At 46.3% G+C, this 24,595-nt stretch overlaps 1 protein-coding gene across 1 annotated transcript in view; it reads right to left on the bottom strand.

The window, feature by feature from the left end:
- CEMIP (cell migration inducing hyaluronidase 1) overlaps nt 1-24,595 on the bottom strand; it is a 171,862-nt gene that overhangs the window by 43,989 nt on the left and 103,278 nt on the right. Inside the window, exons 6-12 of the mRNA XM_015142864.3 lie at nt 24,065-24,244; nt 20,644-20,714; nt 19,592-19,687; nt 18,796-18,917; nt 12,929-13,061; nt 11,991-12,182; nt 1,285-1,460 (exon numbers count right to left, since the gene is read on the bottom strand). Of these exons, the coding sequence (XP_014998350.1) occupies nt 1,285-1,460; nt 11,991-12,182; nt 12,929-13,061; nt 18,796-18,917; nt 19,592-19,687; nt 20,644-20,714; nt 24,065-24,244 (970 nt within the window). The remainder of the gene's footprint in view (nt 1-1,284; nt 1,461-11,990; nt 12,183-12,928; nt 13,062-18,795; nt 18,918-19,591; nt 19,688-20,643; nt 20,715-24,064; nt 24,245-24,595) is intronic.

Raw genomic sequence — 24,595 nt, 5'->3', positions numbered from 1 at the left:
ATATCCAGGAGACGAGTGGATATATGAAGTGTTTTTCGTGGTGATAATGACTGGGGAGCACTGCTAGCATTGAATTAGTAGGGACCAGGGATGATAGAAATCCTATAATACAGGCCTATGTGACAAAGCACTATCTCACATAAAATGCGAGTAGGCCCCCATTGTGAATGCTGTAAGTTTCACTCCATTTGTCTCTTCAGTTCCACTACCAAAAAGTCTTATCCTTAAAGTGCATGATATTAGCTTTAAGAGAACTATCTTCGCAAAACTCTGAGGTAATATTATGCTATCGGCATTGAAACCAATTACCACATGAAGAAATTTTGGGTATCTTAAGCAATACAATAGAAAGGCACTTTGCATTGTGATATAAAAGAAATTCCTCTTTGAGCTTAATACTAGGAAAACGTAAGCACCAATAAACTAGTACCATTTTTCTATATTGTGCGGTAAGAACCCTGCAGCTCACTACGTCTCTTCTTTGTCTTGACTCTAACCAGGAAATTCACAGGTAAATTTAATGCTACAACTTCTTCTTTTTGTTATTGTTGTTGTTTTTGTTTTGAGACAGAGTCTCACTCTGTCACCAGGCTAGAGTGCAGTGGCGTGATCTCGGCTAACTGAACCTCTGCCTCCTGGGTTCAAGCAATTCTCCTGTCTCAGCCTCCGAGTAGCTGGGATTACAGGCGCCCGCCACCAGCCCAGATAATTTTTGTATTTTTAGTAGAGATGGGGTTTCACCATGCTGGCCAGGCTGGTCTTGAACTCCTGACCTCAGGTGATCCACCCACCTCGGCTCCCCAAAGTGCTGGGATTACAGGTATGAGCCACCATGCCCAGCCAATGCTGCAACTTCTAGTTCCTCTCACCTGCTTATTGTTTTATCTATATGGTAATGGATCTATCGTAAATGTGACCTTTTGCAAGTTAAATGCTAGTTCTTTTAGGAAGTGATCAGGGCAATAATGAAGTAATAATGAAGTAGTCATGAAATAATGAAGACAAGGAATGAAGGTAGTGTTGAAACTGTGATGTGTACCACGTGGCAGAGAGCTGTTTGTTGTCGAGTTAGCTCTGTCATCTCTCTTATTCCCAAATATTTGTAGGGGGAGCTGCACACCAATGGATAATACATAAGACTTCTCAAACTTCCAAAAGGCGCCCTCCCCTTGATCCCACCTCCTGTTCCCCGACCCTCATCCCTACCAAGAAGCCCCGCCTAGAGGCTGACATCATGGGAACTCTCCTGGTTGGGTTGAAAGATTCTGCCAGACTGATACATACCTTGATGTGGCCCCCAAAGGTATCGAAGTCAAAGAAATTGCAGATGTGGTTTCTGTAGGGGTAGCATTTGTCCTCCATCTCCCCCATCACTATTATGTTCCGGCTCAGAAGCCCAACCTCTGCCCGCATGTCCACGCCATCTATCTCCTCCCCGATATGCAGGTACATTGGTTTCCCTAGGGCAGAAAGGGAGGAAGGTAAACAACAGCAGGTACTGCATGCCCACTGAGTTCCGGGCCCATGCCAAGTGCTTCCATGGCTACTGCTTACTCATCACCATGACCGGTGTGCACAGTGGTCTCATGTTACAGAGGGATGAAGGTCAGGGAGGTGAAGTCACACGCCTGCATGCAGAGCCAGATCTCACAGCTACACAGGCTTAGGTCTGAAGCCCTTAGCAGAAATGGCTAATTGTCCCCTAATATTTGTCTCCTCTTCTGCTTTTCAGTCCTAGACTCCCGCATTTTAGCTGGACACAGGGCCACCCAAGGGAATGACATTTCTCAGCCTCCTTGCAGTTAGGTGTGGCCGTAAGGTGTGAGAAGTGGTAAGTGCCACCTCCAGACTGCCCTCCTCTTGCTCTTTCCTGGGGGCTGTCAGGCTAGCCTCACCCATGCAGGTAAGAACCATGCCCCAAAGACGGCAGAGCAATGGGAGAGAAGAAACCTGGTCTCTGGATGATACCGTAGATTGCCAATGTTAGGGAGATAAAACAGATCCTCTCTGTCTTTAAAGCCCCTGCTTTAGAACAGTGCAAATTCATAATCTGTTAAAGCAGGCAAATCCCTATTCTGCTTACCTCAGCCTCATGTAGAGTATGTATCTACAGCCTGGGGCTCCAGAAAGAGCCAGATTGGAGCTTCTGCATCCACCACTGTGGCCTGGCTCTGGATGCCTCCATGGTACCACGTGGAGCAGGGAAGAAGGGCCTTCATCTGACTCTATACTGAGCTCCTCACCATCCCCTGCCCTCCCTCTGGTGTTGGTGGAGAGGATGCTCTCCCCACTTGTGCACTGACCCCCCAGTCCCACCCCTTTCCATATCCTTAAGGCCCTGGACTCCCTGCACTAGTAATTTCATTTCTTCCTTCTTTTGGGCTCCTTATATTCTATCTTCAAACTTCTCTAGACCTTCCCATCCTTAAAAAACTAACAAACAAAAGACCTTTTCCAGTTCTGCTACCTCTCCTAGCAATTGCCAGTCTCTTTCCCGCTGTAATCAGAGCCCCTGAACTTGTGGTCTGCACCTAACCCCTCCGTTTTCTCTCCATTCTCTCCCTCCCATCACTCCACTCAATCTCTTGCCAAATGCAGTCTCTTCCTCTCCACTCTGTGCAGAAAATGCATCTCAAGAACGGTGCAGGGTGACAGGAGTTCAAACTTTAGAACTTCCTTTGATTTATAGCCCCAAATTCTGCCTCCACAACAATCCCACAATCTTTTATGGAATAAAGAGATCTTAGGCGAGCTCTAAATTTGTTGGGCTCGTCACTGAGGTTGCTGACCTGGCTTATGGATACTTTCTCTTCCATTTGAGGATGCAGTTACAGACAGCAATAACCTCCCATGTGGATTCCCAGCCTGAACCACACCACCTACACGGCTTGGCTTTCACTGTGATCTTGACTGGAGCAATGGAGCACCGGCCTCAGCCCCCAGACACTGCCAGTGTTCACATATGAAGACCATGGTTATAATTAGCCCTGAGCAACACCCTCTACGGTGACATTGTCCTGCTGTCTCCTCCACAGGAAGAGCTGAGACCCTTGCCTGCCCCTTCACCCTGCACATATCCTGTGTGCCTGCAGTGTTTCTAGGGATGTTTACTGTTTTGGGATTCTGCAGATTCAGTGAGATTGTAGGTTTTTTTTTTTTTTTTTTTTTTTTTAAGTATCTTATTCAAGATGTGAAATTGATGAACGGCAAATTTGAGAAAATATCTCCCATGGAGTTGGTATTAGTTTCCTATCCTGCAGTAACAAATTACCATAAACTTAGTGGCTTAAAACAACATAAATTTATTCTCTTATAGCCTTGGGAGTCACAAGTATGAAATGAGTCTAATGGGGATAAATCAAGGTGTCAACAGGACTGGTTCCTCATGAAGGCTCTAGAGGAGAATCTGCTCCTTGCCCTTTTCAGATTTGAGTGGCTGCCTGTGTTCCTTGGCTCATGACCCTTTCCACCCTCTTTAATGTGCATCACTCCAGTCTCTGCCCCTGTCATCACGTCACTCTCTTCTGACTCTGACCTTCCCATGTCCCTCTTTTAAGGACCCTTGTGATCACATTTGGCCCACCCAGATAATCCAAGATAATCTCCCATCTCCAGAGCCTTAATTTATCACATCTGCGAAGTCCCTTTTGTCACATAAGCTAACATTCATGGGCACTGAAGATCAGGACATGAATATATTTAGGGGTTATTATTCCATCTATCACAGAGTCCTCCTTTTTTTTTAGATACTGGGTTGGGTCTTGCCCTGTCACCTAGGCTGGAGTGCAGTGGTGTGATCACAGCTCACTGTAGTTTCAAATTCCTGGGCTCAAAAAATCCTCCTGTCTGGGGATCCCAAAATGCTGGGACTACAGGCAGATGCCACCACACCCAGCACAGGATCCTTCTTTAAATAAGTATCAGACATTAAAAAATAATAATCTTAGAAAGATTCCATTTACTGCCATGGACTCTTACTCCCTGATATGCAGATGCCAAAAAGTTCTGTGCCCTGCCGAAGGGGTCAGGAGTGGACACCATACATGGAAGTTGTCAGGCCTTCCGTTTCATCCAGGGTTCTGACACCGACCAGGGGAAATGATATGAAATGAGTTAACTCTGCAGAATGCTGGAGTTCCCTCCTCCAGGACAGCCCATTGAACATGGCTTCTCATTTGGGTTACAGGGCCATGTGTCTTTACAGTTCTGAGATCCAGAAGCAGGGCTCCCTCTGGCCACCCTCAGAAAAACCTCTCCTTCCATCCCTGACTCATCTCCCATCCATCAGCTCTGTGGCCTTCAGTTACGGGGCCTTCCCAAGTGTGGGGGTGCAGAATCTTTCTGAAAAAGAGCTTTGCACTGGCTTCTGAGTGGATCCTGAGAGCACAGAGCAAACTTCGCCAAGGAAAGGAAGGAGACTTCCCAAACTCCCCAATGGGTTGAGCATGTTGAGGGAACAGGCACAGAGAGCAGCAGGATCAGTCTTGCCAGGCAGGGGATGGCAAAGAGGTCTCCATGCAAAACTCAGCTCCCTGTTTACCAGTCTAAGGGGCTGACACAGTGAAACTCCAACTCCTGTGGGTTCATCTCTTATCACTCCCACACACCCTCTTCTGTTCCAGCCAGACCAGACCATCATCCTTCCTTGAACATGCCTTTGCTTTCATCAGTGTATCTCCCTCTACCTGCAGAAAGCTTTCTCCACTTTGTCCCACTTAGCTCCAGTTTCTCCTTCTCAGTGATGTGCTCCTTGACCACACTCAGTGTTAGTCTTTCCTTATGGGAGTTCCTGCAGTGCTCAGCAGAGCCAGGAAACCAGGCCAAGCCTCCCCACCTCCAGGACACTCATCCTTCATCTTCCAACCATCCCTCACAGCACGTGCATCCTGGTGCTCTGGGTGTTTCTCTCAACTTGCCAGCATCCACCTTAAAATATGGTGTCCAGGAAGGACGCTGACTAGAGGTTTCTGCTGTCATAGGTGGCCAGAGGAACTTCCTCAGGGATCCGGTCTTGAACATGGCTGCAGAGGTAAGATAGTGTGATGGGGAGGATTGTAATTCTGGAGCCAGGCTGTGAGGGTCAGATTCCAACTCAGCTCACAGCTGTGAGTCCCTGAGTGTATTTAAGCTCTTGGAACCTCAGGCTCTTCATCTATAAAATGGAGATAATAATAGCACATACCTCAAAAGGTGGCTGTGAATGTTAAATGAGTTAATCCATGGGATGTGCTTAGAAATTAAGCCCCTGGCATATGGTAGGAGGCTAGTGTAACAGAAATGACACCTGCAGCTGTCACTAGCACCATCTCCAAGGCTCCCACCGCTGGCTTCACACCTATAATAACGGGAGTTGGTAGATAGCAAATTTGGCATCTTTCTTTGTTCCACGGAGGAAGGTGGGCAGGGTGTAGGAGTGACTGTCAGGTAGGTGGAGGCACTGTGTTTATCAGACTCCTGTCAGCCAAGGATATATAACTCAGATTGAGAGTTGCAAGAATATTTCAGTCCAACAGCCGTCTTCCCAGCTGCGGCGCTTCCTATCAGAATCTTTTACAAGACCTAGCCATGGCTGTTAGCTGCAGCAGCCACCTTATCTGTCCTGTTGCCGTCTTCACTGGCCACTCCCAGGCTGCTATCCGAGAGACAAGGGACACTGTGTGCCTGACTCCCCCGCACCGCCTCCTGCCTCAGAATTCTCCCACCAGCCACCACTCCTCCCTTCCTCCTCAAAGTACTGATACGTGAAGCCCAACCAGGGAAAAGCAGATGTGGCCAAACTAGCCTTGTCTCAAATAATCCAGGAGAGCCGTGAGCACCTGGGTGAGGGAGGAGGAGGCCTGTGAAGCAGAGGGGCTCTGCACAGTTGCCCTACACAGGACTGCAGATGCCGACCTACCCTAGTCTTTACTCTGCAGGTGTCCTGGTTCCACAACCTGCAGACCCCTCTCTACAGGGTACACAAGGTGCTAGGCACCCTGGGGTCAAGAGAAGAAAAAACATCAAGGACCTTCCAATGGAAGGAGCCAGAGTGTGCACGTGTAGCTCAGACCTAGCAGGACTCAGTGAGTCTGGGGAGATGGGGCCTAACCTTCTCAGATCGGGTATGAGGACAAGTCCAGAGGGACTCAAGCTGGAAGGCCCCAGAAAGCAAACATAAACCCAGGTTCCCCACAGTCATCTTCATGTGGAGACCTTGGGTAGAAGGGCTTTCACGGAGGGAGGATGAAGCAGCGCGTGTAGTCTTGGAGCCAGATAGCTCTGAGTTGGAATCCTGGCTCAGCTGTTGACTTGCTTGACCCTACATCAATGCCGCCCACTAGAACTTCATGTGATGAAGGAAATGCTTTATTCTGGGTTGTCCAGTATGGTAGCCACTAGTTACTGGTGGCTACTGGACACATGAAACCTGGCTGCTGTGATCGAGGAGTAGAATTTTTCTTTCTTTCTTTCTTTTTTTTTTTTGAGACAAAATCTCGCTCTTGTCCCCCAGGCTGGAGTGCAATGACACGATCTCAGCTCACTGCAACCTCCGCCTCCCAGGTTCAAGCAATTCTTCTGCTTCAGCCTCCTAAGTAGCTGGGGTTATAGGTGCCAGCCACCGCACCCGGTTAATTTTTGTATTTTTAGTAGAGACGGGGTTTCACCATGTTGGCCAGGCTGGTCTCGACCTCCTGACCTCAGGTGATCCACCCGCCTCAGCCTCCCAAAGTGTTGGGATTACAAGCATGAGCCACTGCGCCCGGCCAGGAATAGAATTTTTAACTTAATTTAATCCAATTTAGATTTAAGTAGCCACATGTGGCTGGTGGCCACCATATGGCTCAGTTTCCTCATTTGAGTCATGAAGAAAACAGTAGCCCCTACTGTATTAGGTTGTTGTGAAGAGTGAACAAGATGGTTTATGTGAAGCACTTGGAATATCACAGAAAACGAAATTCATGTTAATTCTAGCTAACAGCGGCATTCTTTAAAGATGTGGGGGGTGTTCATGGGCAAAGTGGGGTGTTCAACAGGGCAGAAAATCAAGGGAGGGGAGTTCTAACTGCCACACTGTGAGGTGTTGGCAATCATACTGTGGTTGACAAAATTTTGAAATTTTTTTTTAGGTGATTCATGCATTTTCATTACTATGTTACCCCCATCTGTTTCCCATCAGAAAGTCCTTAAGGGAAATGCAAACAGTCCTGTAGAATGAAATCTGGGAGCAATGAGGAAGGAAGACCCAGATAGATTGTGTCCCTGTCTGCAGCCAGCCTGGGGGAGAGAAGCCTAAGAGACGGCTGGGTGGGTGGGGGTGCTCACAGAAAAGGGAGAAGCGGGTGAAGTCCTTGATCCTGTCAGCGGGGAGATGGAGAGCCAGAGAATGGGCTTGGGGATGAATAGGAGGAGCCTCTCCAGAACAGACAGACACAACACACACACATACACACACACACACTCTCACACACTCACACACATGCACCCCTACCTGGGGCTTTTCTGGTGCTGTTCACCAGGAGCTGCTGTTTTCATGGGGGCCCCACAGCTCCCGGGCAGAGCAAAGGAGGTGGCAGCTCCGAGCTGAATGTCTTTAAGGGAGGGGCAGTAGGCTGGGGTGGGGCTAATGGGGAAACAAGCACAGGCAGTGCTAACCCCAAGGAAAATAGAGGGTGTTGAGGTGGGCGCAGCATCTTCTCCACTTATCCTCTCCTGCTTGGTACTTGGGGCCTGGAGCTGCCCCCCTGCATTCTGTCCAGCCTTCAGGGACCTCCAGAAGCAGCTGACCCTGGTGGTCAAACGTGATCAAGAAGAGCAGCTCTCCTCCATGGACACCTCAACCCCATCATAGGCTGAGGCAGAAATGCTTTGATGCACACAGGTTCTCCATTCTCAGGGCCACCCTTGGCACCACAGTTGCCTTGTTAGGACCTGCTCAAAGTGAGACCACCCATGCAGGCCTCAGGGTGACCCACCCTGGGGTGCAGATGAGGACTGGTCTGAAGAAACCCTGAGCAGCTCTCCCTAGAACGCCCTCTCACCTCCATGCAGGCAAAGGCTCACAGTCAGGCTTTCACCCTCCTAAATAGCCCAAACGCTACCCCAGGCCCATGGATCATCTTACAGTGAATAGTGACATTAGCTCAGATGGTCTGAATGCCACTCCTGCCAAGAGTCCAGGAGGACATCTGACCTCCCAGAGGCTTCTTCACAATTGTCCCTGGGTGACACATAGTCATTCAGTGAAGACCCAAGGGTTTAACAATCATTAGGAACTTGCTTCTCTTGACACCCTCCTATAAACATAGATCTAGACAGTCTTTCCTTGCCAAGGGAAATCCAGTAAGCTTCTGCCCTTCAGTGACTTCCCTGTGCACTCAGAATAAAGCCCCAAATTGCACCACGGCCCCACCCTCTCTCTCGAGCCCCATGCAGCTCTCCCATTCTCCACTTCAGCTACTCTGGCCTTTTGGTAGCTGGAACACACCATGCACCCCTCAACTTTATGTTCCCCTCTGACAGTACTTCTCCCTAGGTAGCTTCTATTCTGTCTCAGCTCAGTCACTCATTCCTCTGGGAAGACTCCCATGCCTGTTTGTCTTTGCCAAATCTCCCTTTTCTATACTCCCAGCACCTCCCATATCCCACTTTGATAGCAGTTGTCATCGTTCTATTTTGGAATTCTATTTTGATTGGAATAATACTTTGGTGGATATCTATCTTCACTGCTGGACTGCAGGTTCCCTGAGGACAGGGAACACGTCTATCTTGCTCACCATGCCGTATACAAGCTTGGCACATTGTATGTGTTTCCTTCCTTCCTTTCTTCCTTCCTTCCTTCCTTTCCCTTTCTTTTTTTTTTTTTTTTTTTCCTTTTTTTTTTTTTTGAGACAGAGTCTCACTCTGTGCAGTGGCATGATCCTGGCTCACTGCAACCTCCGCCTCACAGGTTCAAGCGATTCTCCTGCCTCAACCTCCTGAGTAGCTGGGATTATAGGCACAAGCCACCATGCTTGGCTAATTTTTGTATTTTTAGTAGAGACGGGGTTTTACCATGTTGGCCAGGCTGCTCTCGAACTCTTGACCTTGTGATCCATTTGCCTCAGCATCCCAAAGTCCTGGGATTACAGGCATGAGCCACCACGCCCGGCCTGTATGTGCTTTCTAATGGCTTGTTGAATACATGATGAAATACTCCTGCCCACCTCCTCGTGGAGGAAGGGCGGGACAAGGCCACCTGCCCAGGCTAAGGGTGGGGGAAGTGTGCAACATGCACACTCACACCTTGAAGCACTGGAGACATGCACAGAAATAGCTGCAGGCCTATGACAGACCTCGGGTGTTCATTAATAATGATGATAGCCAGGTGTGGTGACTCATGCTTGTAATCCCGGCACTTTGGGAGGGTTGAACGGGGAGGATCACTTGAGCCCAGGATTTTGAGAACAGCCTGGGCAATATAGTGAGGCTCTGTCTCTATAAAGTAGTAACAATAATAATAATGATAGAAATAGTTTGTTTCCCTCTCACTACAACACCCTCTACCTGCATGTCCCAAAGGAGCAAAATTGGTATAAATTGCTGTTAGCCACGCCCCTTCCTCCTTTCCCATCTTTAAGCATAGTTGCTAAATTATTGCACCTAATGGTAATAATAAGAGCTAACACTCATTAAGCACTTACTGTGTGCTAGGCAATATTATAAGTGCCTCACATATACGAACTCCTTTAATCCTCACAATAATCCCATGAAGTAGTCACGATCATTATCTCCATTTTACAGATGAGGAAGCTGACATAAAGAAAGATTATGTAATTGTCTAAGGTCATACAGCAAATAACTGGCATTCCTGGAACCCAAATCCCGGATGTCTGGTTCCAAAGCCCACATTTTTATTCTATTCTGCCTCTGCCAAACAAAACCCAAGCCAAAAATGTCTTCTTCAAAACGTCTTTAGAGAATGTGACCAACGACATGTCCCCGTCTACCATGAGGAGTCAAACTGCAAATAGCCGCACAGAGGGCATCTTTGCATAAAACTGCTCCCAGCATTGCTGCTCACATTGTTGTGAATATCTTTCTTATGAAAACCCTTGTGGCAAATTCCTCAGTGGCTCAGAACTAAGAGAAAGTTGTCCCTCTTGGTCTTCTGGGCTCCTTGTTGCCTTCCTTTCAGTGGATGATGGTTAAGTAATTGGTGAAGTTTCTTTCTTTGCTCTGGCTGCTAAGGAGCTCAGAGATAAAGTTTATTGTCTATTTTAGTATCTTCTGCTCTTCCACTAATCTTAGTCACCTCCCCCTCTGGTTTTGCTGAATTTATTCTCCTTCCATCTTTTTTACCTTCGTTGCCAGATTTACTTGGACTGTGTTTATGGTAAGATACCCCAAAACCTTTTGCAAATAATGTAGGGGTTCAAACACTGTCATTTTAAAAAGCAGACTCTGCTACTTTGTCAAGGAACAAATGTCTAGTCATCTCGGCCTCTACCCACAAGCTGCTGTTTCTTTCCCTCTCTTTAGCTACACTCACCAAATTACCACCTGCCTCAAAAACACGTAAGCCTTCTTTTTCAGGTTCTGAAGTGTAAGGTGGGCACGCTGACATCACAGCCACATTGTTTGTGGACTGTCTCCACCACATGACCTCTAGGGTCCACTTCCCCTATGAGTGAGATAAGAGGACTGAATTCCATCAATGTTCTCAGATTTTTTAAACTTTGCCACCACAGATTCTTCCACAAGCACATCTCAGGCAGCCAAGAAGATTGTGTTGAATTTTATGTTCTGTGGGTTTGTTTCCAAAATAGTAGATATGGTGAGTATATTGGATACGCTTTCTCAATCCATGGGCTTTCTCCCAACCCCATATTATAATACTCCTCCAGGTGCTATGGTCCTGTAGCATGTGATATTTTTGACGCCCCTTACATGTTGATTCCCCTTTCTTCTGGTAATACATACCAATTTTCCTTTGGGGAACAGCCATTTATCCCTTTGATGCAGTCTTAGAAGAACTTTCAATGATGGTTTTTGTCTTTCCAAGCCAAAGGGTGAGCACACAAGCCACCAGCCCAAGCAGATGTTCTCTCCCTGGAAGGTGACTTTTGAGCACTGTGTCCCAGGGCCTAAGCATGGTTCTTAAAGATGATACCTTAAGGATGCAGTCCATTAGTTCCTGCTACCCAGATCCCAGAAGCTACCCTGTTCCCTGTCCTTTTGGAGGTTAGTTATTCAGCTTTTCCTTAGTTCTCCAATTAGTTGAATAGCCTCTCAGTAAATTCCTGTTTTGCTTAAGATAGTCAAGTTGGATTCTGTTGCTTACAACCAAAGAACTCTAATTGATACATAACTCCCCCTACTAAGAATAATTGACCTGGATTATATTTGAAGTCTTTTTTACCTTTAACAATCTGCAATTCCAGTAACCTCACATAACATAAGTTACAGGATATCTAAATCAAGATTTAGGAGAAGAAAAAGAAAAACCCCAAATCCACAGATAGAAGAGATTAAAAATTTTGTAGTAGATTGAATAATTGTCTAACAAATATTCACTTCCTCCCCCTCAAACTTGATGAGAGACATATGCTTCCCTAGCCTCTTTGTGTTGTGCTTTACCATGTGATTTACTTTAGCCAGTGGAATGTGAGTGTGAGAATGTGCCATCTTTGAGCCTAGGCCTTAAGAGTTCTGTGTTTCTGCTCACCACTAGGCGTTTGCAACCTCCGCCATGAGAAGAACATGTTTTGGGAAGAATGGGAGTCATATGGAAGTGACTTGAACCCAACTCTCAGCCTGGAGTCAGGCTCAGTCTAGAGAAGCTGAACCCTAGACAACCTGTAGATGCATGAGTAAGAAATAAAGACTTGTCACGAGGTTTTAAGATTTTTTTTGTTATGCAGCATTATTACAGCCATAGCTGACTGATACAGATTTGTTGTAATTTCACTTTACTTTAAGCCTAACAATTTTCAGATTGATCCAGTCTACGAAGGGGTTACTAAAAGTCCTACCTGCCACTTTGACCTGGTTGGGAGCGCAGGATCTGCAGGGAAGAACCTGGAACTCTTCTGCCTGGTACATGGAGTAATCAGTACTGGCAATGACCAAGGTATCTCCAGGCTTCCATGACTGTACATTATCCTCCAGGTTCAGAATGGTGCTGTTCACATTGGTGTCAATGGTGACTGTGAGTTTGGGCCTCACTGTAACCCAAAACAGGAAAGACTGAGATAGAGGCCTTTGCCCTTGGCAAACTTTTGGCTATCTCTTTTTTCCCTTCCCCTCCATAAATAACTAAATGCCAGGTTTGCCTATCCAAAACCCAAATCACTAGCTTGCTCCATCCCACTCTTGGTAAAGGTTTTTGAAGTCAACAAAAACCCTACCAGAAAAGAGCCATTCATTAGCTCTGGGCAGGGGAATTTTCCACTAACTTCTTAGCTGGAGTTAAATGTGGCTGCCTCACCCCACCGACTTTGCTCAAGATGTAAAACAAATATAGTTCCTCTCAACTATTATTTTCAGTTGCCATAAACCTCTCCCCCTAAACTTTCATTCCTAATGACTGCCTTCTGGAGATGGCCAAGTGCCTCTGAGAACAACCCAACCATTTCCAATCTCTTCTAACAAGCACCTTAGGAACTGGGTTTAAAATAATAGCACCCAAAGAGGCAAAGAGCTGCACATCTCTGCAGGGGAGGACAGCTCTGTCCATCTGTACGTTGACTGTCTTGGACCAGGCCCTTCCCTTTCCTGAAAGGCTTATGGGCAGGGTGGGGTTCTGCTGTCTCCTGCCAACTCCAAGGATCCTCCCACTGCTCCTGTGTCACAAAAGTGCTCTCCTTTAGGAGTACTGTCTCACTGAGATGTCTGGAGGTTGCCTGCATAGCTACCAGTTCAAGGAACCGAGCCATAGTTGCATCTGCATCCCCGACAAGGGGCTGCTTACCAGGCTTCCCACAGAGGAACCGTACACGGTAGCTCCGGCAGGCTCTGCCCCGGTCATAGCAAGCAAACCTATAATCCTGGCCTTTTTTGTAGACAACCTCGGTGCTGAGGTTAACTCCATCCATTGTAGTGGCCTGGGAATGACACAGAAATTACAGAGCAAAGTCACTTTTTTTAATAAAGAAGGAAGGTGATGATTAATGTTCTAAACATATACTCAGAGGTCTAAAATTGTCCCTGCTGCAACACTATTTACAACTGCCTGAGATGATTATCCCAATGATTGCCCCCATCACTTTTGTTATGAGAAAGACAGCCTAAGGTCTTGGAATAGATAAATGCCTGGCTTGAGGTCCTACAGTACTCAATATTGAAACCAGTGATCTACTGCTTATGGTGAACATTTTATGGAGCATCTACAATAAGTAACCACTCTTCTAGGCTCTGGGCTGGCCACTTTTTACAGTTTGCACCACCTCTACCAGCACCATGAACAGCGGCCAACAGGCCAAACATGGTTCCACATCCCCTGGGGAGGAGTCTTTAAAAAATACTCATGCCCAGTCCCCATCCTTGGAGTCTCAGATTTGATTGTGTCTGGGGTGCAGCATGGAATCTGGACTTTAAAAAGTTGCCCAGGTGATTCTCATGGGCAAGAAAGTTTGAGAACCACTTGTGTAGTTATAAAGCTAGATGTTTACCTATATTATTTCATTTCATCTTCATAGTAAAACTATGAGGCTGCTGTTACTTTTATAGATAAGGAAACTCATCCTAAGAGAGGTTCAGTCACTTACCCTGGATCACAAAGTCAGTAGGTGGCAGAGCTAAAACTTGAACCCAGACTTATGTAACTACAACGCAACACTTCTAAGCCCCATCCACTCTTGCCCTAAGGTGGAAGCCACCTAATGTCTTTTGTTCAAATGTCTGCCTCCTCCCACCACATGGTGGGCTCTGGGAGGGCAAGGAGCTGGTTTCTGCCCCCTTGTCCCCAGCATTCAGCCCAGGGCCTGGCACAGAGTGAGGTCTCAGTGGATGAGGGCTGGCTGGTGAGCCGCCACAAGGCCAGGTGGAGAATTTAGGGAGCAGGCTCCCAGGAGGGCACGATCCCTGCCAGCTGGGGCCCATCCCAGAGCCAGGGTGTGTCTGCATCCTGACCATGACTATCATTCAGAGACATGCAATTTAGAGCAAGGGCTGTAGCTGCTGTCATCTTTGGCATAGAGACCAAAGGGACCAGACTGGGGTAATAAGGAAGGAAAGTATAGCCGATCAAAAAAAAAAAAGAGGAGACTTTTTAGGAAACATTGTTTTAAACCCAGCAAATCCGTTATCTTTGGCTTGGAAGAAGAGCCATGTGGATGTGAGTTCAGCCACAATTAAAACTCAGTCATTTCCTGCAAAAACACACTCACACCCACTATCTCAGGTGGTCTCCGCAGCAGCCAGAGAATCAGGGGTTGCAAACTTGCTTTTTAGACGGAGGTCAACGCTGATGGGTTCAGATGTAAGCCCAAGGTCAGTTAAGGCAAGCCCAGCTCCTCCGGCCTCCTGACATTTTCCCCTGAGGCTAGCATGTTCTTCAATGGGAGACCCCGTAAGATTGAGAACTGAGCCTGGAAACATCATCGAAGGGAGCTGGAGATTTTTTCCAGGTGCAATATCCAACAATAATTCCAGGAGAACATTTACTCAATTCTGCTGCTTTTTCTTTTTTTCCTTTTTCTAACCTGAAGAATGACCTCAGTTTTGGATAAGAAGAGTAAAAGGGAATCCATCGTCATTCAGAGAAACAGATCTTTAAGTAGACTTGAGTTTATTATTATTCCTGGTAATAATAATTAGTAACAAAATAATTATCAATATTATAACTAATAATTTTGTTTTATTTTATTTTATTTTATTTCATTTCATTTCATTTATTTATTTATTTTGAGACGGAGCCTCACTCTGTTGCTCAGGCTGGAGTACAATGGCGCCATCTCAACTCACTGCAACCTCCACCTCTCAGGTTCAAGCGATTCTCCCACCTCAGCCTGCCGAGTGGCTGGCATTACAGGCACCCGCCACCACACCCAGCTAATTTTTGTGTTTTTAGTAGAGATAGGGTTTCACCAGGTTGGCCAGGCTGGTCTCAAACTCTTTTTTTTTTTTTTTTTTTTTTGAGACGGAGTCTCACTTTGTCGCCCAGGCTGGAGTGCAGTGGCACCATCTCGGCTCACTGCAAGCTCCGCCTCCTGGGTTCACGCCATTCTCCTGCCTCAGCCTCCGAGTAGCTGGGACTACAGGCGCCCACCACCACGCCCGGCTAATTTTTTGTATTTTTAGTAGAGACGGGGTTTCACCATGTTAGCCAGGATGGTCTCGATCTCCTGACCTCATGATCCGCCCGCCTCGGCCTCTCAAAGTGCTGGGATTACAGGCGTGAGCCACCGCGCCTGGCTGGTCTCAAACTCTTAACCTCAATTGATCCACCCACCTTGGCCGCCCAAAGTGCTTGGATTACAGGCATGGGCCACTGTGTCCGGCTGATAAATTAATTTTAAATAATAAAAAATGTGTGGGCCACTTTTCGGTTTGCACACTTCACTGCACTGAATCCACAAAACATGCCCATGAGGAAACAATTATTAGCCCTATTTTTACTGTGAGGAAACTGAGGCACTAAGTAACAAGACTGTGAGTGAGGTACCCAGGGCACAAAATTTAAGGCAGCACCCACTCTTGGGGTCATGCAAGTATTGAGTTGGCACTGGAGGGAGCGGGCTGCCTTAAATTTTGCACTGTGGGCACCTCACTTGCTGATATGCCAAACCTCACAAGTGGTAGAGCTGTGATCTCTCTGGCAGGCTTAGATCTCTCTGACTTCAAAATATGTTTTCATTACCATCAGGCCGACCTCTAGCCACTGCACCAGCTGCTGTGGGGAACACACAGACTGCCTGATGTCCCCAAGGAAATCTGAGTCCAGTAGATCCCACTGGCCTCGAAGGGTGGCTGGGTTTTAAGAGAGAAGGTGGGAGGCAAGAGAATTTTCAGCCAAGGAGAACTGAACGAAGGGCAAGACATAGAAACAGTGTGTTTTTGTTACTATTATTTTTTTCAGAATCACAAAATATCAGATCTTGGAAAAGCTTTTCTTAAGGTCAACTGTGCAGTCTTGCTGCTTCCCCTTTCTTCCCAACCTGCCTCCTCCAATCTTGCCTAGGTTGCAAATGTCCTTGACACTCCCTGGCCCAGAGGATCTGGCTATGTCAGTGCATGGCAGGTATCCTGGGACCCACTGTGTATGACACGGAGTTGGGCACTGGGGGCAGACACAAGCAGGAAGAGGAGCACGTAAGAGCTCAGGGCCTGGGGAGGTGAGAGGCACCAGGTGACCAGAGAAAAACTGCATTTTTGCAATAGTGGCAAAAATGAGCATGTGGAAAGTGCTGTTTCATCTTAGTCTCTCCCTGGGTTAATTAACTAGGTCATTTAGCTTTTGGCTGATGCGTTTGTCACCTGCTAAAAAGGAGGAGATCCTGCTTCTCTCACCTCTTGTGACCATAAACAAGACTGGCTTTGTTTTTCTGGCCTTGGAAACATCCAGGAGCATATTCTGTATCACCATTTTTACCTTTGATGAGTATGAAGAGATGCTCTAGCTAAGTCTGGGGATGACCATTGATTAAAGATTGGTGGCGAGAATTAGGAGTAAGACTGATCTTTCCAGCATGACAACATCTTCTCGTCGGTAGAGATGGAGGTTTGAATTCACCCTTGGAGGCACATGACTCTTACCTCTTAGATGACCATCTCAATAGACCTTGGTTTTGCCAAGTAAAAGCCAAAGGTCTTATTATGGAATTGGGAGTTCTGAATGCTTTCATTGTGGGAAGACTTTCCTAAGCTTCTGAGTAAGGGGACCACACTGCTGTTGGATCTTCTATTCTCTGAACCTCAAATAATGGAGAACTCGAACATGGGGAATGTATTGTCAAGGGAACTCTTTTTGTTGGAAGAAAACTAGGCCTTGAAATATGGCAACAGACTAATAGCTATAGAGTGTAGGGTTGGGTCCCTATGAAGGGTCTTGGCTTTCGGAGCTCTCAGCCTGGGTTTAATTGTGTTTTGGGACATTCAAGGAAGGGCCTGTGTCTGTGCTGGGAGCAAAGTAAATGCAAGAGTGGAGAATGTCTAAGGAATGCTGTTTTCCTGGCACCGAGAGGTGGTCTTCCAATCAACAATGTCTGGAGCCAGACAACTGGCAGAGCAAACACCGGGAAAGATTTGTAGACCACGTAAGCATTCCTTGAGCATTTCCAGAAGTATTTGGAGAGGGGAGGTTGGTAAAGAGCTAGACTTCCTGTGGTCAAGTGAACTGGAGGGATAAGATTATGGCTATTTCAGAATTAAAGCTGGAACATTCAAGGTTACGAGAGAAAATTAAAATTAAATCTGGAAAGAATGTGCTGTGGGGGATCAGTGCTTTTTGATTCTGTTGGACCCAAGGAGAATCTGCAACTTGAAACTTAATCTGGGTAAATCCTTCTCAATAACATTGAAGCCATGTGAAGGGAAGAGCCTTAGCCAAATAATGAGAAAGTTTTCCTCAGCCTTTGCTAAGTGCAGTACAGAGGCTCCTCCCTTGGATAAGGGCTCCTTCCTACAATGCAAGACAGAGGGCAGAAGTTCTGATCAGGATGGTGTGGCGGGGTGAAAGCACAGACAGATGGCCTGGGACTCAAGCTGACCTGGGATGTGAGCTTTGATATTCTAGGAAAAAGTGTTGTACAAATGTGGTAGCTCTTTTTATTGGCTGAAGGAGGATAAAACGGGTGGAAATGGCCTTTCTCAAATGCCTTTTTTTTTTTTTTTTTTTAAGTCGGAGTCTTGCTCTGTCACCCAGACTGGAGTGCAGTGATGTGATCTCAGCTCACTGCAACCTCCACCTCCTAGCTTTAAGCAATTCTCCTGCCTCAGACCCCTGAGTAGCTGGGACTACAGGCACCCGCCACCACACCAAGCTAATTTTTTTTTTTTTCATATTTTTAGTCGAGAGGGGTTTCACCATACTGACCAGGCTGGTCTCTAACTCCTGACCTCAAGTGATCTCCCCACAGCCTCCCAAAGTGCTGGGATTACAGGCATGATCCACTGAGCCCAGCTCAAATGACTTCTAATTCTCTATCAAGCATTTAAGCAGCCTCAAATCTTGTCTTGGAATGAGACTGGACATAAGGAAATAAATCTCACTTACCTTGTCTATTTCTCCTGTCTCTCCTGTTGTTCCCAAAGCCCAGTATCCCACTGGCTCAGCTGGTGAATGGTGAGGCCTGTGTATTTACTCAACACTTTCTTGATGGATGGGGCCAACTGAGAACATCAAGGTCCCCTTCAGATGGAATTAACTCCAATGAAGATTTTGAGCAAACACTGTCCATTCTATGAATGCTGGCTTTGATTTAGCTCAGTTGAGAACAAGGCTGTGCGTGTGTTCTACATCTGGGCTGGCCTGGCCTGCACCCCAAATCCTAGCTGCATCCTGTGCACTCAAGGTCCCTAAGGAAATTGACTGGGAAGTGAGGCTGGGGAGGCCAAACCCATCCCTGTGGTGGGGGCACACTCAGCCATGGCTGAAGAAGCAAGTTAAAGAGAAGGAACTCGGAAGCTGGACCCAGGAGAGAATCTGAGCCCTGGTTTTTGGGCAGATAGTAAGCCTCTGCTTCAGTCTCTAAAGTGGGAACAGTACTCTTTGACTGACCTACCTCACAGGAGGGCCATGAGAATCACAGCACACAAGTGGCAAGAATGTCTGTGATCTATAGAGTCCTCTTCAAAACAACACGTTTCTATTTTCTATTTTTGCTGTGAGTTTGGTACCTGTATATCAATGGGACGATTGCAGATTTTTCCTGGGTGAGCTTTCCAGAGGTCTGAAATTTTATCCCCACCTTTAGTCTGAGATGCTTTATCATGATCGAACCACTCCGTCCACTCCACATCTAGGCAGAAAGCAAACAGCACAGTCAGACAGGAGGTTGCCTGTGAGGGCAAGTCACACTCAGTGTGTCTCCAAGCGTCCTCAGTACCATGGGAACTGAATATTATCTGTCTGTGGTTGCACCAGGCTGGGGCATGGATGGTTCTAATCAATCTGCCTACACTCCCACGTTTTAATTAAAAAATGAGTTTCTCTTAATGAGTTTCTTACTTTTATAAAAGCAATTTATATTCTTTGTTATTGCAAAAGCAAATAAACCGAGAGAAAAGAAAGAAAGTCCATCTGTAAACCCATCATCCAAGGACTGCAACTAGGATTGCTGCTTTCTGTAGTCCTTGAGTGTGGGCTATTTGAAGGGCAGGTTCTATTCCTATCTGCATTTCCTGTTCAGTGCCATTGCCTGCCACATCAAAGATATTCTGTGAACTAAGCTGAATGCCACAGACCCTGACTGAGGTGAAACTGAAATCTTAGCCAGAGGACAACATCCTTCTGGGCTATGGGCTAAAATGGCTTGACTAATTAAAGACGTTTGGTTGCACATTTTTAGTTGATTCTGCAAAAATTTAAGTGGTCCTACTGGTACAAGAGATAAATCCTAGTTCTGCAAAAGACAGTGATTTCTGGTCTTCTATCCCACTCTTAGGGGTCACCAAATTGTCTGAAACTCCTCACCTTGAACCCACTCGCTGGACAAAGAAACATTGAAATATTCTCCATGCTCGGTCTGGAACAATTTGAATACCCGGGCAGCAGCAGAGCCTCGATGTCCTGTCAGAGAAACCAGACCCTTTAGGACCTGGATAGACCCCCAAATTCAAAAAGCTATGATTCCAAGGCAAGGAAATCCCCCTACACACATGGACATTGACTCAGTTCTTTAAAAAAATTTTTTTAAGTAGATAAAAGAAAATCAGGACATTCATTCACTTGGGAAGCAGATTATCATCCATTCTTTTGCTTCAGTTTTGACAGTTTAGTTCCAGCCTCCCAACGAATTCAGATTGTAGAACTCCAGCGTGTCTCACGGTCTGAATTCTTCCTTGGCATTAGAACTGCAGCGCTTCCCACAGCCTTTGCTGGGCAAAGGAGGCTACCACTGTGTCCTGAAAGCCCATCTAAAGTGTTGTTTTAGCTCTTCTTATTTTTTATTTTTTATTTTTTTGAGACGGGGTCTCTCTCTGTCACCCAGGCTGGAGTGCAGTGGTGCGACCTCCTCCCAAGTAGCTGGGACTGCAGGCGCCCGCCACCATGCCTGGCTAATTTTTTTTTTTTTTTTTTTTGTATTTTTAGTAGAGACAGGGTTTTACCATATTGGCTAGGGTGGTCTCGAACTCCTGATCTCAAGTGATCCACCTGCCTCAGCCTTTCCAAATGCTGGGATTACAAGTGTGAACCACCACACCTGGCCTCGTTTTAGCTCTTAAAGTACCAACCCTGCTGGCTCTATCTCCGTTCTTATCTTTTCTATGCCAATTCTAGGTTTTAGGTTAAGTCAGTGAAGATTTCCATGAAAAGGTAAATATTATCGCAAGTGATGGGTCTTTGGCCAGCATTGGCCTTTGCCACTTCCATGTAAGGTGGCCAGTTAAGCGGCTACTCACTCATCTAGGCATTGGGAGCTGGACAATCATGCTCAGAGAAAAGTGAGCTGTTCAGAAAAGCCCTGCACCTCTTGGTCAGAGAGACACTGGAGGGAATCAGGCCTCCAGCCAGCTATGTATTACCATGATATTCAATATGGTCTTCCACTGAAGAAGATGGATTTCCTTTCACAGTTAGAAAACTCCAAGGGTGTCTGAAATAAAGAAACAAATAACAAAAAGTAAAGTTCTGCATAAGTCTGAACCTGCACAGGGTGTGGGGGGATGGAACAGAGTTGAAGCAGCATCAGGTGGAAGAGGGTCCCTCCCTGCTGTTTGGGGGAAATTCGTTCACTTGCTGGGCTTCTCTTCTCCAGAAGAAGCACCTTTCTTTGCAAGCACTCCTCTGGGCTTCCTCGCTCGCTGGCCTGCCTGATGTTCGCTCCCTGTGAGTCTCTTCAGCTCCATTCTGGCAGAAGATGGGAGTATGAATCACAAATAAACAAACAAGCCAACAGACCTACCATACCTCCCGCCAAGCTCAATTATGTCCTGAAGCAAGTGCTTGGATACCTTCAGGAAAACATGTTCCAAGAGAGAAAGGTTATTTCTCTCATGCTCAGCTCCCCTAGAGTTGAGCTCGAGGAAAATACCAGAGGCTAACGTGACTGACTACCCTAGCCATCTGCCTTGGGCCGTGGAAAGGAGAGAAATCTCTCTTCTTCTTAATGGGGAGGGAAGCAAAAAACGGTTTAAGGTTTTCAAAAATTGTACATCCATCTTTCCTCCATGAAAGCACATGCTGGTTTAGGGCAGGAAAGTTTTCTTGCCCCATTTTGTTTTAGGCATTTTGCATAATGCCTAATGCAGTAATGGGGTTCAGGACATGCTACCCCCCAAAATGGCAACTTGGCATATTTAATATTTCAAGCTCAAGGAATTTGTGAAATGGCAGGAAGGAGTTTCTGACTTTCCCCTGAAGCAGGTCTAAGACCTTTATGTGAGAGGGCCTTCCTTATTCTGAGAAAAAGATCATCCTTATCCCCAAACACAGAAGGAAGCCAAGAGGAAACTGAAGGAACAGAGACCTTGCTAAGTTTCCCCTGTTTACTGTGCTTAACTCAAGCCCCTTGTCCTACCACATTTTCCCACAGCTCTCCACTTCATCAAACCTCGTGTACAGATACTCAGGTTTAACTGTTTCTTTGGGTCCTTGTTTCCTTATGAAGGCTCCTGTGTTGTGTAAAACTCACTACATTTGTGTGCTTTTCTCCTGTTAATCAGTGATTTGTTGCAGGTGCTCCAGCCAAGAACTTAGAAGAGTAGAAGGAAACAGATTTTCCTCCCCTACAGTAGCCCTCTCTTACTATAAGCCATCAATCGATTTTGGTGCTGAATAGCTCTCATTATTCTTGTTTTGATCTCTTGTCTTGGAAAATGAGTCACTATTGAACGGTGTTTAACTGAGGTTGGGGATTTGACTGTCCACTTTCCTGCTTAAATCCTTCAGTAGTTCCCCATTGCCCTTTGGATAAAATCCAAGCTCCTTGGCACAGAATCGAAGGTCCTCTGCTCCCGCCCTCCTCCAGCCTCACCTCTCATCCCTTGCCCTCTCTCATATACTGCCACTGCCTGACCATCCCCACCTTCTTTGGGAGAGGCATACTTTTGCCCCTGGGCCTCCGAAGCTGCTGATCTCTCTATGGGAACTTTCTTGGTCTCATCCTCATGTGTTCATCTGCACTAAATTCCACTTGCCCGCTCTGTTGCTCTCTCATGCCCCGTCACCAATTTCCATTCATACCTGCCTTCCCCCGAGAGCTCAGGACACCTGGTCTAACCGAGTACCTCCCACCAGTATGTGTTCAATAATCATTTCCTGAATGTGTGAACAAATGAAGTGTCCAAGTTTCAGTTCTCCTACTGATTTTGGATGCTTTAAGTTTATCACTCAAAGAATGTCTCTATACAAATGAGGTGTGGACATGTAATTCCTGCCTACATATCTCCTTTGCCCATGTGAACCGCCCTAGCAAAAGATGGTGAGTGCCCATCTTTCCAGTGGCTCTTGTTTATAAGGAGAAAATAGTTGTTAACATTTATGGAGTGCTTATTCTGTGCCAGACATGATGAAAAATATTTTGCTCATATTATCACATTTAATTGTCCCATAGTCCTTTGAGATAGCTGCTGGTATATCCTATTTTACAGACTCAGGACCAGGCAAAGAGAATGAGTCACTTGCCTGCAGTCACACCTCCTAGGAGGTACAACCCAGACTCAAACTCAGGCCACCGGATGCCAGATCTTGGGCCCTTAGCCACTTTCTTCTTCTGCTGAGGCCCTAAGTAGTCAGCTTCCTGGTGTTTCTAACTCTCACTGTAAATTAATAAACTGGCCTTTTGGTTTATAAAACAACAGAATGGAAGTGCACTTAGTGTTTGCTAACAAAGGAGACTTGCAATGCCAAGGTATCATTGTCATCTTTGGCTGCTTAAGTTTCCTGCTTGAGTTTCCCATCCAGAAGAAGTAGTCTCTGGGCTGTCGGAGAATGCACTCTGGAACCTGGAGCTCCCCTCCCTTGCCCAGGGAATTTCTGCCCAGCCAGCAAAATTGCTTTGCTCCAAGCCCAGAAAAGTCTCTGGCTTCCCTCTGATCTTGCTCCCAGATGCGGGAAGCTGAAGTGGGGAGCATCATAATCTCTAAACAGCCGTGGGACAGATAACCTCAACTTTCCACTGAGCTGAGATTTGATTCAACATGATGAAAAGGCATGCTTACCATGGACACATGGAGGAGAACAACACACACTGGGGCCTGGCAGGGGCGGGGGCAGAGGGAGGGAGAGGATCAGGACAAATAGCTAATGGATGCTGGGCTTAATACCCCGGCGATGGGTTGATAGGTGCAGAAAACCATCACGGCACACGTTTACCTATGTAACAAACCTGCACATCCTGCACGTGCATCCCGGAACTTTAAATTAAATGAAATTTTTTTTTAAAGGTGTGTTTACTATGGGGCAAGCAGCGTCCTCTTGGTGCCAATGTGTGTGCATGCCAATGTCAGGCATGATGCTGCACTCCAAGGCAAACAAAACACACACTAGAACATGTCAAAGGGCTGCTTCTCCTTGGGCATTTGCCTCAGCGGAAATATTTCACATAATCTTTGAAAAACTATCTGCCAATCCCCAAGCCATTACATGATCTGTTTGCCAAAGAAAGGGAAAATGAATATTAGTTGTGCATTGGAGGCATGGCTCTTATACACAGTGGATACTCACTTAATATTTTGTAAGTGGCTGGCTGAATGAATGAGTTCATATAAACACAGAGCTTTTGTGTTTTTTGAGTGAACTATGCTTGTAAGAAAAAAACAAGCTTTCTTTAAGAACAATCCCCAAATATGCCAAATGCAGATGTCAAATGCAAATGCCTGTATCCACCAGGTCATTTAGGATGGTACGGCTACGGGGAGAGGAGATGGGAAAGGTAAATTCTCAGTGGGATAGGGTGGCTTCAATGTTCCAGAGCCCAGTGGAAGCTGAAGTGAGGGGCAGTACCTAAATCCAAGGTGCAGGAAGTGTTTGCTTCCCAATTTGGTCATTGCCTTCCTGGCCATGTCATCCAGATTTCGAGAACCTTCATCATTCACTGCAACAGAAAGGATCCTGCCATCGGGCACCGCGTTCAAATACTGGACCAGACGTTCACTCTCTTTCTTGGATCTATAGGTGTCAAACCTAAAAAGGGCAGAGAGAAGAGATCTGAATAGTCTCGACAGATGCCAAAACAGAGAACTCTAAGCACATGTCTGTGCTGCAACAACTAACATGCTATCCGATGATCCCAGGGCTACAATTCTTAAAGAAGGAAGCCTTTTCTTTAAAGAGCAAGCATGTTTCATTATTTTGCATACCATACAGGGATAGCCAAGAAGAAGGGTTATGACTTGACCATAATGTTCATTCGCTAAGTAAAATGCCAAAGAAATGATTGCAGCAGTGAAGACTTCAAGCTCCAGGACATTGAGTGGGTCACATACTTGAGGTCTAGGCCTTTTGATGTTCCCTTTTCATCCTGGAGGCAGAGGA

This window comes from Macaca mulatta, chromosome 7, assembly GCF_049350105.2.
Source record: "Macaca mulatta isolate MMU2019108-1 chromosome 7, T2T-MMU8v2.0, whole genome shotgun sequence".
NCBI lineage: Eukaryota > Metazoa > Chordata > Mammalia > Primates > Cercopithecidae > Macaca > Macaca mulatta.
This window is presented reverse-complemented; position numbering and strand designations above follow the sequence as displayed.